Source organism: Chlamydotis macqueenii, chromosome 2 (genome assembly GCF_036417535.1).
Source record: "Chlamydotis macqueenii isolate bChlMac1 chromosome 2, bChlMac1.mat, whole genome shotgun sequence".
In the NCBI taxonomy this organism is placed as follows: Eukaryota; Metazoa; Chordata; class Aves; order Otidiformes; family Otididae; genus Chlamydotis; species Chlamydotis macqueenii.
Genome location: NC_141557.1, coordinates 73099980 through 73115345, shown reverse-complemented (window position 1 = coordinate 73115345; position 15366 = coordinate 73099980). Strand labels below are relative to the sequence as shown.

At 43.8% G+C, this 15366-nt stretch overlaps 1 protein-coding gene across 1 annotated transcript in view; it reads right to left on the bottom strand.

The window, feature by feature from the left end:
* Window positions 1–1201: 1201 nt before the first annotated feature.
* The window catches only part of LOC147601700 (uncharacterized), an 82251-nt gene continuing 68086 nt past the window's right edge, over window positions 1202–15366 (bottom strand). The window contains exon 7 of the mRNA XM_086741481.1: window positions 1202–1332. Within this exon, the coding sequence (XP_086597607.1) occupies window positions 1202–1332 (131 nt within the window). The remainder of the gene's footprint in view (window positions 1333–15366) is intronic.

The window sequence follows — 15366 nt, the reverse complement described above, 5'->3', positions numbered from 1 at the left end:
TACGTTTACATGATGTGGAAATCCTCAAAACAGAACCCAATAGATGCTACAAAAATAACTGTGCTCATTTCAAGGCTCAACTCCATGCCTCTAGAATCTGCAGCTCTCTTTCAGTGACTGCAAACTAAAGGAATCTTGTAAAAATGGAAGCAGAATCCATCAGTATAGTCCCACTGCCCTTCTGAAACTCTCTTTGGTGCCATGCCTCTTCACCCACAGCAGTTATCCCATTTCTGTTCTGACCTGCATGCTTACTCTTTTTTTTTTTTTTTTTGAGAATGTCAGCCACTATTTTCTGTTTTTGTATCTCCAACTCAAAAGTGTTGCCTTTCAAAAAAAAACGGAAAAGTCCACAAGAAGGCTTCTCTCTGTCTCTGGGCTCAATTCCACTTTGGTCCTCCATGGTCTAAAATACCCTTTCAGCCCTCCTCAGGCAATGTATCTCTTTAATAAATGTCCAGCAGGAAAACATTTCTTGCATAGGTCCCCTGGAGCTTTCCTGCACTGAGGCAGAAAAGGAAAGAGAAACTTCCACGTTTCACTTGAGATGCTAGTTTGGAGCCTCTAAAACAGCACTAGTGCCTGCACCAGCATTTGTCTTTGTTGTACAAGTTTTTCCTCTTCCCAAGTTTTACATTGCCCCAGGGTTCTTTCCCATCCCCTCCTTCTCTGACTTGTAGCCAGCTGGCTTGGAGAATTTCACTATTATCACCCCCTGGGTCAAGAGCTGCAAGATGTCTCTCTAGCAAGTTTCATGGAGAAAGCCAAAGGAAACATACATTGCACAGTCTTGCAACCAGCAGCCTTTGGCATATGCCCGCTGTCATGAGCCTCTCATCAGGCAGTCAAGATTATATCCTTCTCAAATCCTTTGCTTGGGGCTTGTTGAGTTGGTTCCTGTCTTGGGGATTCCCCCATAAAGGTCAGATAGCAGCCTGTTGACATCATCATGAGCTTTTATAGGTACGTAGGGGACAAAAGAAAGTGCAGGGAAAATGTAGGCCCCCTCCAGAAGGGAACTGGTGTCCTGGTTACCCAGGACATGGAGAAGGCTGAGGTTCTCAATGACTTTTTTGCCTCAGTCTTCACCGACAACAGTTCCTGTCCCACCACCCAAGCTGTAGAATGTGCAAGCAGGGACTGCGAGGATGAAGAACCGCCTATTGTACTCGAAGAGCAGGTTCGGGATCATCTGAGGAACCTAAAGGTGCACAAGTCCATGGGACCTGATGAGATCCATCCGCGGGTCCTGAGGGAACTGGCGGATGAAGTTGCCAAGCCACTGGCTATCGTATTTGAGAAGTCGTGGCGGTCTGGTGAGGTCCCCGATGACTGGAAGAGAAGGAACATAACCCCAATTTTTAAAAAGGGGAATAAGGAAGACCCAGGTAACTACAGGCCGGTCAGCCTCACCTCTGTGCCTGGCAAGGCCATGGAGCAGATTCTCCTGGAAACCATGCTAAGGCACATGGAGAGCAAAGAGGTGGTTGGTGACAGCCAACATGGCTTCACCAAGGGCAGATCGTGCCTGACCAATTTGGTGGCCTTCTATGATGGGGTGACAGCATCGGTGGACAAGGGACGAGCAACGGACATCATCTACCTGGACTTGTGCAAAGCTTTTGACACTGTCCCGCATGACATCCTTCTCTCTAAACTAGAGAGACATGGGTTTGATGGACCGACCACTCGGATGGCTGCACTCAGAGAGTGGTGGTCAACGGCTCAATGTCCATGTGGAGACCAGTCACAAGTGGCGTCCCTCAGGGGTGCATGCTGGGCCCGGCCCTGTTCAACATCTTTGTCGGTGACATGGACAGTGGGATAGAGTGCACCCTCAGCAAGTTCGCCGACAACACCAAGTTGTGTGTTGCCGTCGACATGCTGGAAGGGAGGGATGCCATCCAGAGGGACCTTGACAGGCTGGAGAGGTGGGCCCGTGCCAACCTCATGAAGTTCAACCAGGCCAAGTGCAAGGTCCTGTACCTGGGTCATGGCAATCCCAGGCACAAATACAGGCTGGGCGGGGAATGGATTGAGAGCAGCCCTGAGGAGAAGGACTTGGGAGTGCTGGTGGACGAGAAGCTTAACATGAGCCGGCAATGCGCCCTTGCGGCCCAGAAGGCCAATCGCATCCTGGGCTGCATCAAGAGGAGCATGGCCAGCAGGTCGAGGGAGGTGATTCTGCCCCTCTACTCTGCCCTGGTGAGACCCCACCTGGAGTACTGTGTCCAGTTCTGGAGCCCCCAACACAAGAAGGACATGGACCAGTTGGGGAAGGTCCAGAGGAGGGCCACAAAGATGATAAAAGGGCTGGAGCACCTCTCTTATGAGGACAGGCTGAGAGAGTTGGGGCTGTTCAGCCTGGAGAAGAGGAGGCTCCGGGGAGACCTGATAGTGGTCTTCCAGTACCTCAAGGGGGCCTACAAGAAAGATGGGGAAAGGCTGTTTAGTAGGGCCTGTTGCAATAGGACGAGAGGTAATGGTTTTAAAATAGAGGGGGGTAGATTTAGATTGGAAATTAGGAAAATTTTTTTTACGATGCGAGTTATAGAACACTGGAACAGGTTGCCCAGAAAGGTTGTGGAAGCCCCATCCCTGGAAACATTCAAGGCCAGGCTGGATGAGGCTCTGAGCAACCTGATCTAGTCAGGGATATCCCTGCTCCTTGCAGGGGGGTTGGACTAGATGACCTTTGAAGGTCCCTTCCAACCCTAACCATTCTATGATTCTATGATTCTATGATCCATTTCTAAGCACCTTTAAATCAATACTGTTAAGGTTCAGGTAGTATGAACTTGTGTGAAGAAGTTGACACAACATTCAGATTTTTGATGAAACAAAATAGAGAAACAGGTACCTGAGAACTAAACTCTAGAGAAACCTCGATTTTGTTATTTGTTCCTCCCTTGAGTTCTTCTCTGCTTTCTCTTCCGTTTTGCATGGTTTCAAAACTCTTTCTTATTTCATGGAAATATTCTCACCCTTGACTCCTGCCCTCCAGCCTCATCAGTTTTTCTGTTTTGCAGAGCCAGTGTGGGCCAGGGGTGGCAGGAGCTTCTTCAAGCAGTCAAGGGGCCACTTTATTTTCAGTAATGACTCAGCCCAAAGCAAACTGCACAGGGTAGGGCAGGCAGTGACAGCTTTTGTAGTCATGGCACTGCACAGCCACACTGTTTTTGAGCTGCCCTCTCCATAGCGAATGATCTGCATGAGGGAAAAGTGAGGTGTCGCAGCCTCCAATTTTTATTATTTCACCTGTTTTAATATCTTTAAGTTCTGAGGACACTTTCTCTTCAGCTCCAGATTCAAGCCCAAAATCCCATGCTTTTTTCACAAGAAAACCAACAACTGTTCCTTGCTCCTGAATAGCTTGCAAGAACCCAAATATTGCTTTTCCAACACAAATCAATCAATATTTCCACAGGGGAGGAAAATAATGGTCTATATTAATACTTTGACTAATACTTAAACATATCAAGCAACAAATAGCATCCAAAGCTTTTCTAGACAGCAATGAAATCTAAAAAAACCCTGTCATTCTGCTACCCACAGCTTCCTAACCCAGGCACGCCAGCAAAAGCACAGAACTAGACAGGCCACTTCCACTAGGAAAATCGTATTATCATTGTCCTACCATGATAGGTAGGAATTGTTATCTCTTTCACAAAACACACAATTAACTGCAACCTGCATCTTCTCAAAAGACTTGTGAATCGTTTGTTTGCACTATAGCAAGGGAGACTAAGAGCTATGTTTGGAACTGTTGCCTTGGTTGAACCTTTAAATGTGCTGATTTTTTTACTTTAGTTAATTTATTTGTTTGTTCAAAAACACTAACCTATGAGGAAAGGAGTTTGCTGGCTACCATTATACTATTTCCTGTAGTGTCTATGGAGTGTCTTACAATGTTGGTAAATATAATGCTAGAGTAGTAGCCACAATCCCATAATTGAAAGGGTCACAAGGGACAACTACAACAAAAACTGGCAGCACAGACCCCCTGGATTAGCTAGGCTGAATTTCTTCAGCTTATAAGGGCTTTGGAAAACACTACAGAAAGAATTTTGAAATGTACATGGTTTTAATTTCTCTACACATTGCCCAGAAGTCAACTAAACCACTGCTAACAGCTGCTGGAAAACCCATGTGATGCACAGTGAAATTTTTTTTAACCTGATAACTTCGAATCTCCTCTGTGATTTTTTTGGTGCTTGCTGTGTCTCTCATCTGGAGTTCATATAAGTTTCAAAGAATCCTGAACCTCTATTGAGGCTTGCAGGTGAACAGAAAACTACATGACCATGCTGCTCTTCTTCAGGAAACAGCTGCCAAGTTAAGAAAAATATCTTCTGTTCTTAAATATTTTTCTCTGCCTGCTGTTTTCAATTGACATCAGAACATCAGTAACTCAGTGTCAAGTAATTAGTCTAGAAGGTTCATCAGGATGCAGCACTCACACCATAATTCTTAGGGGGAAGAAAAAAAGAAATTAGAAAAGACTGTCTCCAGTGACTATTACTGCTACGCAGTCAACAGCAGGGAGTCAAAGTGTCTGCTTCTTACCTGGAGGCTGAGATAATTGTATCGTGTGATCTTCTTGCCATCTGCCAGCTTGATGAAATAATAACCCAGAGCTGCTCCTGCACCCTTCCATGATCTCATGGGTTTAGCCACCATGTAAACTCTTGTTTTGACTCATGTGGAAGAGAGTTAGTGCCAGTCTCTGTCCTCTGCACCAACCACAAAGCACAGGGAGAACAACAAGGTCTGAATGCATCACTCATTAAAGACTGCCAGGATTTCCTTTCACTTCGGATTGCAATGCTCAGAGTTAAGAAGTTTTATTGCTATCACGTCAACACGGGAAGCCTTTGGTCTGTGAAATCATTCACCCTCCCAGCATTTTCCCTCCTGGATTTATGTCCTTCAGCAAAGCCAATCTTCTGAGTATTTCACAATGCTGCAAATATCACTGTCTCTTAGCATCAAAGCAAGCACCCAGTGAGGAAGCCTGCGTAGGTAACCACAGGAATGGCTCAGGAGAGGCAGGAGAGCCAAGTTTGGTGAGCAGTGCTGAGTGACGTTACCTCCTGGAGGAGTTCAGCTGCCTTTCCAGCCTGTAGTAAACACATCTTTCCCTCTGGCAGAACGGAGGAGTCATCAGTAAGTATTACCTACTCCTGCTGCTATTTGTGAGCCTAGTACAAACTTTGAGGTAGTTTCATAATTTACACAGAGAACTTAATTAACTTCCAGTTACCAGAGGGACGGCTGGGCACTACAGCGGAGGAAAGCACCACAGCTTCAATTTTTAAAGGTAATTAGGTGATATTTCCAAGGCATTAAGAGGTCTAAATGTCATTTTGAAGAGTAACTAGGTCTATGGAGCAAAGTGTCAATGACATATAAAGGGATTTCAGTTGAGTCACAGCCTGAGGTGAACTTCAGCCATCCACATCACATAGGCCATGTAAAAAGTGGAAGGACACCCAATAACCTGAAAATCTGAGCCTGGGCGCCCATTCATTGCCAGCACTATTAAACTTCGCAATTTACATTTTATTTATTTCCTAAGAGATTCTTCTCCTTTTACTCTTCCATAGTAGAGGAAGCAAACCACCTATTAAGCGATAAACCTGCTAGAGGGTGCAGGCAGTACTTCAGATACACCACTGCTCATTATCTGATCATCTACCAGACCCAATTTGTTTCAGAACACAAAGGCAGAGTGGTCTTTTCAAATAGTGAGCCAATTAGTAATAATACAAAGTATTTACTTTGGAGCTACAACTATTTGGAAAGGAAATGTGATTAATCTTTATATATCCTTTAAATATCTTTAAATATTCCTGTTGTCTCCAAAGACCCCTTGGAGAGAATTCCCTTATGTGTCTAGATCAAAACAAAAAAGGGGTGCATGAGAAATAACACAGTCACTCAGCGAGCAGATTATTCAACAGAACGTGAAGTCCTCAGTAACGTCAGGAGAGCTCTGCAACATCAAGAAAGCACGACTCTTTTAAGAAAATGGTTGTACGTAAAAAAAAAAAATACTCCTGAGAACATCAAAATGTTGCCAAAGCATGTGATTTGTAGTAAAAGAATCTCAAAACTGTTTTGAAAAACCATCTCACCGAAAAGCTCAGACTGCAGAAAATTTGCTACTTCTGCGGAGGTATTTGGTCTCGATTTTCAGAGGCACTGCTTTCATGAGTCGCAGTTTCATGGCTCTTCTCCTGTGGATCATGCATAAGGAGCGAGAAGTAAGATCAAATGACCTCCTCAGGTTTCCCAATAATGCTATGAAAAGTTGAAGGACTGCCCAAAAGAGTTTGCCAGTGGAAGCTTGGACCCCCTGAAGGCCTTCTGTATGAAACCCCTGCTAAAACAGAGCATAAAAATGCACCCTTTGCAAAAGGCCAGGCCCTGCAAGACACAGGCTGTTGCTGAAGAGGAACACTCCAGGCCAAGGGCGTGCAACAGGGTATGGGATGGAGCCACACACGGGGAAACATGCAGTGCGGGACTGCACTGAAGTACGAGAACCAGCTGATATATGATATGGCCATGGTTTCATACAAAGGCTCAGGTCCTTTTCAAAGCATCCTGTTACTTTAAGCACATGCCCAAAGTCCTGAATAAAGGCCATTTGAGGCAACGATACAGACCCTGGTAACGGCAGTGACATGAGGAAGAGGTACCATGTGCTTTGCAAAGGAGTATTTTTATCAGGAAATAGACAGCAAAAGTCAAATAATACCCATAAAATCTGAAACCACCAGAATATAATTTATTTCCCTGGGAAAGGAGGTTTCCATGAATGCTTAGAAGGTTCCATGTATTTTCTCAGCCCCACAACAGCTGCCACATGGACAAATCAAAATAATCAGTCACATAACTCTGCTCTGGTCCTGAAAAACCCTGGCAAAGTTAATCTGGGTGTGGACTTTCCCATATACGCCCTCCACATGCAGTCGGCTTCATTTGCAGACCTCACACATTTCTAGGGGTCAGATAAGACTGACTCACAACTTAGATCGAACTTCAAACATGTCAGAAACTTGAATCAAATGCATTTTCTCTTAACAACTGACTTCTGGCTATAGGCTGAGGGACCTCAATGACTGTGTGGACCAGTGCATGCAAGGGAACATCAGATCCACTTTGGGAATTGTTGTGAGCAACCTGCTGCTGGGCAAGAAGGGATGCAGATAACTTAGGATGCCTCTGCCCATGTGCAGGTTATTTCTGCGGCTAGCAAAAAGGTTCTGGGGGAAGCTTCAGAACAGCAAAGATGCCAGATTCCTTTGCAGAGAGAATCAGTCTATCACCACCACCTTGTGAAAAAAAATTACTTAAGCAGCTGCCAAGCACCTGATAAAAGGTCAGTATTGTCATAATATATTGGGGATACCAGTTTTGTAGGCTCAGAAGGCCTACAGTGTAGTTTTTATTGGAAGCACAGAATGTTTGGGTGCCCAGAAGGAAAGCAAGTTGTTCTGAGCTGAGGAAAGTATGTGGGAGTCAGGAGCTTCATTGAAATTTCCAGCTCATTGCCTTTCAGATCCCTCTTTTGTAAACTGTGGTTGAAGTTTCTCTAATTCACGGAAGTGTTTTGAGAACAAGCTAATGTTTATGAAATACTTTCAAAGTAGAATGGTTAGAGTATTATTCTATTGCATTCATCTTCTTACTTCCCAAGAATTGTCTCATAACAAGAACTCAAACACCGTTAGCAACTGTTTCTTTACTTTCACATAGCTGTTCAGAATTGATGCATATATGAATTCATGCTGGACAAGAAAGATGAAAGGTTGTAGACAGACCGTCGTCTAGACCATTAAATAGCCACTATTTCAGGCAAAGAGCTTGAGGCACCCATATTCCTCTATTATTTTAATTCATGGCTCAGACTGCGTCTGCTGACAGCCTTACAGCAGGGGCACACAGGGCAGTAAAATTGTCCTCTGAACGTTCCTGGGAACATATTGCAGAAGGACCATGAACCAATGAAACAAACAACAAAGAAAAATACATCTGAGTGATTGTCCACAGAAGATTTCCCTGGGTTCTCATGCTGACATTTCCATTAGAGGGAAGAATCTTAGGGCTTGGGTATTTAAGCTGGTTGTCCACCTTCCAGGTTCAACCAGATGCCGCACATCATCTGTAGGAAGCAAAAATGGGCTTTGTAGGAATATAGAGGGTGCCTAAAGGAGCTGTTAGAATGAAACTAAGGCTACCAATAGCTAACAAAAAAAAAAATCAATAATGCATTTACAAAATAAAAACCCAGCCAGAAGAAATACATTACAGTCACCTACTACTGTCTGAGAGAAAGGGGCAAACCTCATTCATCTGGCTTAGAGGCCATGTAGCTAATGCTTCTTGAATTTTTGCTGCCAGACAACGCACCTAAATAGAATATTTTTTCCTCTCCCGCATACACAGCTAATTAAAAATAGTTGTGGTGTTAGGGGACATCTGTAGTTGGCCTTGTGTGGAAGCTCTGTATTCCACTGGTAATTACAATTATTCTACCATTGCAACCATCTTCAGCTTCACTAAATTAGCCATTTATTTTCTCAGCTGTCAGAGTTCTGGCTGAAAACACAGGAACTATTAAACTTCCATCCTCCTCTTTCACACTGTGGTATACAAGACACATCTACATACTCTTCAGTTTTCATAAGACACTTAATTCCTTTAACTCAGAGCAGATTTCCTCCAATAATGTACACACTCAAGGCAAAATCCAGCTCCTTTGGGATGCAGGTTTAAAATGCAAAATAACTCTGCTTCTTTTTTTTTCTCCATAGTCATGTGTCTCCCTTTAATAAAGCGCTTTTAGACACAACCCCATAACACCACTGAAAATGTCCAGATCTCACATCAACCTGTAGTCTTAAATACAGATTGGACCTTCAGCCCATGTGAGAACGAGGCAGTTTCGCATTAATTTCATAGTAACAATATCTGGCATTGCTCTGCTTTTGAGGGACTTCCTTTGAAACAGATTTTGCAGACAATTCCAAATTTGGCATCAGTGCAAGCCCACAGAATTCATTTGAAACAGCCTTATTTACTATGTCTCATGGAGAAGAAAAAATGCTTGGGATTCTGGAAATCCAGTCACTTGTAGGCAGTGTCAAATTTTTAAAATTTAGAGGTGACACAGTTATTTCAGGGAATTTCAGAGTTGATGATTTTGGTGAAGATCAATTATACATGGAGCCATGTCCAGGAACCTGAATTCCTATTCAGGAAAGAGTGGCTAAAGCAGGGGAATGACAATGCTGCTTGCTCACACCTGGATCTGGACACACTTTGGGGCTAAAATAGCCAAAATATATTAAGATATGTAATATGTTATATAACATAAAACTTCACTGAAAAATGAAGTTTTGTGGAAGGGGGAAGCACCTACAAATACAAAACAAGATCACAGAACAGCTTAAGTTAAAAGAACAGGAGAAAAAATAGGATAGCCAAAAAAATTATTTTGACATCCTCAAATAATTTTTTTTCTATGTTGAAAAGTGACTAAACATAATTTTAAAAGGGAATTAAAAGAGGTTCAAGCAAATGTAAATACCTCAACAAAACTTGGATGCTGCCAAAATATTCTATCCAGTCAAAATAGTTTTGTTTTGTTTGTTCATTTTCCCAAGAAAAAGGAAATGGGGAATTAATTGCTTTTATTTGTACTTTCTGAATATTAAAATATGCAACTTGTAGCATGTGCTAGAGTCACCAGGCACTTGTGACTTGACATGACTAACCCACATAAGGTCTAGTGGTTTCTGACTGGCTGCTGCTGCAGTGGGAGTGCTCGCCAGTCCCCCAGGCAAACTCACTGAACTCTCAAGGGAAAATATAACTTCCCTCCCACACATAAAGCCGTCCACTGCTGCAGCATTTCCCTCCTCAGCCTTATGTTCGTATTACCAGGACTGCTGTAATCTGAACGTGTGCCTAGAGCAACAAAATATAAGGCTTTAATTAACTTTGTTTTAAACACTTATCATTCCTGAGATTTCCTCCCTGTGAATCATGAGTTTATTTTCGTATCCCTGTGCCAGCCATGCCTTCTGCAGCAGCACCAGAGGCGCTACCAGGGAAAGGATTCGCAGGGACGGTCACCTTTCCTCCAAAACAGATGACATTAATTACCCTCTTTCCTCTTGCCAAACCACGTCTTAAAGGTGGAAGAAGGAAACATGGTGCCTGGGAGCGCACGTGGGCACTGGGCAAAAGCCGTGGCTTTGAACATGGCACAGGCACCGCTGACCTGGCAAGGAGCTCCTCTGAAAACCAGTGCTGGTCGGTGAGGGTACTGTGGGAGGTAAAGGGGTAAAATACAGAGACTTCCCCATCGGGGTTTCCTTCTGCGAGACCATCCACCACTTGCAGAAGGTCCTCAGCACCAACCAGCGTCCTAAAATGCCTTTTGTAGGCAGAGCTAGAGAGCTCCCCTGGCCAAAATAAACACACTTCTGAGCATCCTCACCTGCCACAGCAGGCAATGACCAGAGTCCTGCTGCCAGCCAGGGCTGCCAGGACAGCTTACTTTAGCAAACCATGGCTGCTGCACACCATCTGCAAGCAATCTCAGCTTCACCCCAAAAACCACAGCACCCAGCCGGCTGGGACGCTTGCTCCTTCCTGCTGCTGAGCTATTTTTTCACCTGTGCTACGATTATCAGTGCCCGCTTCTGCCCTTTCGCCTTCCTCCTGACTTGGTCCCATGGCTCTGCCGGTGACACTGCCAACTGACCTGCCTGGCCCTGCCGCTGCGGCCGGTTCCCTTCCAGCAGCCCCAGCAGCTGCTCCGCTTTACGCACGGCTCGTGCTTATTGCAAATGAGTACAGTTAGGGAGGAATCACATGCCAGAGAGGCAGGCTGACTGGCTACACCTCCTTTTTCTATACCTTTTCCTATACTGCACTCGCCCAGCACAACACAGAGAGCCTGGCAGAGCAGCAGATATTACAGCAGAAGTGGTTTCAGCAGCCCTGGGAGCAAGCACACCCCCAGCCCTGCACTCGCACGGTGTCTGTGCTTCGGCTTCACTGTCTCTAGAGCAGAGCCAAACACCTGGGTCACTCTGCAGAGGCTAAAACTGGGCTTTTTCACTCCTTTTGGCAAGAAGGTGATAATCCAGTAAACAGGATCAATGTGGTTTTGTAAAATATTTTCTACATTTTGAGCCTATTAATTTATAATTTTTTTTTTTCACCAGCTTGCCACAAGGTGTGACTTTTCAGATCACTATACTACATCAGGAAAACATCATTACTAACATGAAGTATGTACACTCTTTAAAAACAGGACACATTGGATGGGAATAACAGTACTGATTCCCACAAATTTATACAAAATCAAGTCTAAAAAACATTTTTGAAATCAGCACAGGCTTGATTTTGTTCCTCACCGATGTACCTCTGTCACTTTTACACTGAGACATGCTTCTTGCCACATACTGCCACTGATTTTTATTTTATTCTTGTATTTTAGCAGCTGCAGAGACAACCATTGTCCTAGGCACTGTCTGCTGAGCTACACCAATGTGCTGGATTTCAGAGTCTTATCAGCTCTGCCACTGAGTGGTCCTTAAGCCAAAGCCCCACTTTGAAAGGAAAATATGTCAACGCAAACATGCTGCCTTAGCATCTCAAGATTTTCCAGCTAATCTCTTACGAGGTATCAGAAGCACAGTCTCGAGAACCCACGGATAAAGGATATCAGGTTGTGATGAGTGCCTGGTGGCTTCCTGTGCATTATCCTAGAAAACAGATAAATTCTTTGCTAGCTTTGTGCTTGCAGAGTTCACAGGAATTGTCACCTAGGTATAATTCCTGTTCTTAAGAAGGAAAAAAAAAAGAAAATCCAGCCAAGCAAACCTGCATCGGCAATCAAATGAGAAATGTAAAGAAGATTAGATTCTCCTTACAGTTTCTATACTTTTTTACAGATGCATAATCACCTGCTTGGATGGGATTTTTCTTCAATACTTTCAGCTGTTTCCCTTGCTACAATTTACACATCCGTATCTCCCACTTGATTTGTCATTACCGATAAACCTTACAAGACTATGTCTACTGCTATTTTGCAGGACAGCCAAAAAACCAAACCACTTCTGCCTCTGAGCATCACTTCGCAACCCTTCTCACAGCAAGGGCTGCATTTCCCAAGGCCTGGGATGGGATGCCGAAGCACTGATGTAATTTGCCTGAACTGCCAGGCCCTTCTTTTCCTGTTTCTCTTCGCTCAACAAACTCCTGAATCATTCCAGCTCCACCATGTGACTCACACAGCTTGTTCCATAAATAATTGGAAGTAGGAGGGAGCCGAGAGCAACAAAAACAGAACCTGAAAGTGCTGGAATGAGATCGGTTGCCTTGGTGTTGGTGCTTTTTTTTTTTTTTTATTTTCCATAAGGAAATCTGCTCTTTAAAAGGAAAAAAAAAGTCATCTGCTTTATTTAGCAGGAGTTAGCAATGCATGCTTTGTTCCCTGCAACGGGCCAAGCTGATGTCACCAGTAGCAGCTGGCTGATAAATATTTTTCAGTATAGCTTCACATATTCCTCAAACCCTTATACTGAAGTTGGGATGAGAGGATTCCAAGCTGATTTGCCTGAATGCAAGCCAGAGGAATAAAGTTGCTCCAGTGGCTCCATTTTGTGCTGTTGTAGGTATTCATTAGCCACCAAATACCTCACTTGGAACAGCAATAAAACCTTGTAATCTCCTAGCATTTTCCAGCCAATACTTAGCAAATATTAATTACATTAACCCTCAAACACTCCTGTGAAGTGAAGTAGAATCTTGTTCTACCTTATCTCTACTTTAAACAGAAGACAACAAGAGAAGGGCAAGAATGGATATTTATGCCGACACAGACTATAAGTCTGCACTAAAACCAGGAGTAGAATAAAAGGACTGCGTTTTCTCATCTGTCATATGATGCGTATTCAACTGGAAGGGTTAGGTGCATTGGATGAACTACACATAAAACCCTGCTATCAAAGTATCAGGAGCAAGCAGAGGTATAATGGAGTTTCGACATACTATAAAAAGTGTGTGAGTGATAGTGCAAGGAAGCCAGCAAGCAAGGAAACAAGTTGTATTCAGGATCAAATTTCTCACCAATCATTTAACATGGTGCCCTCCAAAACAAAAATCATTTAGACCTGTGAGGGAGATTGAGCTTGCCTGTTTTCAACTCGACATGACTGATCTACACAGCAGACATTAGCGCAGATGTCAGGTTACTACACACTCAGGGCAGGGTGGGAGCTTTGAGATGCCCTATGTCACAAACAACTTCCAACGCTTTTACAACATGAAGATCTTATTGATCACACACTGATGTTACATGCATACCACAAATGGGCCAATACTGTTTTCTTGGGTCTCTCCTGATTTGTGTGGTCGCTGTTTTTTCTGGACAATTCACACCTAAATATATCATATAACCCATTCCCAATCTCTGTTCTCTTACTAATTTCTGTGTTGCCAAATTGGATTAGCTGACCCATGGCCCATGGCGCATTTACAATATGCGCACCTGTGAAAACAGTTTCCAGCCTGGCAGGTCTGCACTTCTACAGCAGAATTCTCACTGTGGGAGCACGTCATGCAAAGCAGCTGTGCTTGTGGACACCCGCACCTGAGGTGCCCATTTCCTTTTGAACACCTCCAAATCACCCCTGAGATTATTAACTCCCATTAACTGCCCATTACTACAGATCCCAGAATAAAATGGGAATTGATGTCAGAGCATCTCTAGTAAATCTCTGCTAGGAAAGAGTTCTCCTTGAAGTGGTCACAAAAAAAAAAAATCAAAACAATAATGAAGTACAAAAAAAAAACCAGTAAAAATTCTCCACAATTTGGATTTATTTATCACAGAGGTCTATTCTTCAGTTATTTTGCCACTGAGTCTTTTAAGGCATTTATTTCCCCTCCAGCCCCTCACAGTTCAGAGGATTTGTCATACAGGTCTCTCTAGTGCCTCAGCTGCTCATGGCTTGGTCATTACCCGTGAGTTAGACCAGCTCCGCTCTCCACAGAAAGGCACTATCCTTTTCATCTTCTAAGTCAGTTTTTTTTTTTCTGCCAAACTGTGGCACTGACACCCTCTGGGCGTGATTCAGCCAATTTTCTCATCCACTTCAATGAGCCTTGACTCTGTGTTAAGAGGATAATTTCTTCCCACAGCTTCTGGGAACATCAAATGAAATTGGACTGTCACTTACTGGACCCTATTTGTCTTGTTTTTAGGGCAGCCTACTTAAGTCTCCAGTGTACTGGATCTGCTTGCTTTTCATTTCTTTCAGCCTGTGTCAACCTACTTTTTTACCTTTGTTTTTTTTTTCCACAACACAAAATAATCTGTCTTATCCTCATATACGCCCGGAAATTCACCAGCATGGCTCAGTCTGCAGGGGAAAAGATAATCTCAGATTTCCCTTGTGTAGAAATCTTCAGGTGCACAGAAGAGCTGTTCTCATGAGGATGCTGCTGGGCCTTCTAGCAATTCTGCTTGCTGAAAACCCAGCAGGAAAATATCAGCATTAGAGCAGGTGGGAATGTCTATTCCAACATCCAGGAATATCTGTTCACATTTTGAAGAAACCTGTTGTAGAAGACACTGTTCTCCTTTCCAGCTGTCCCCGCCACCTTGGTAGAGCAGATTCTCTGCCCCTGCAAAGCTATCCCCAGCAAGATGAACTGAAAAGTTTTGTGGGTTTCTCTCCCACAAAAAGCTTTATGGGTTTCAGGTCCCAGATCTGACTTCATTAGGATGTCTGAGGTGGACCAGGGCCAAAGGAGCCTTCCCAACTTGTCTTTGCTGTCTTTCCTGCCCTGATGCAGGTATGTGCTGTCCTCAAAATGTATCAGGCCCATCTCTAAAAGCATTAGGCTTTTTTCCCTTAAGGCAAACAGTCAAAACAGGAAATGTTGCAACCCATAGCAAAAGAGAATGTGAAATTAGGAAGAGAAACTCCAGCTAAAGAAGGAAGAAATCTGCTGGGTGTCTATCACAGTATTATCTCCAAGACCATTTTTCAGCACAATAATGGCAGGAAGACAAAACTAGCAGGCACCTACCAGGTCACTGAGCCAAGCCCACTGCTAATACATGCGCCCACACCACCCTTTCCCATTCATAAGTGCAGCAACATCTTAAAAGCAGCCGCGAATCCCACTTGTGGGGCTATTGTTTGAATGCCTAGAAACCATTTTCTAATTTCAAGCTTAAATTTATTCCTGGTCATTTATATTCTAAGGCGTCCACAGCTCCTTTTCTCCTCTCTGGTATTTACCCGCCTGATGCATTTCCAGACGGCAAAC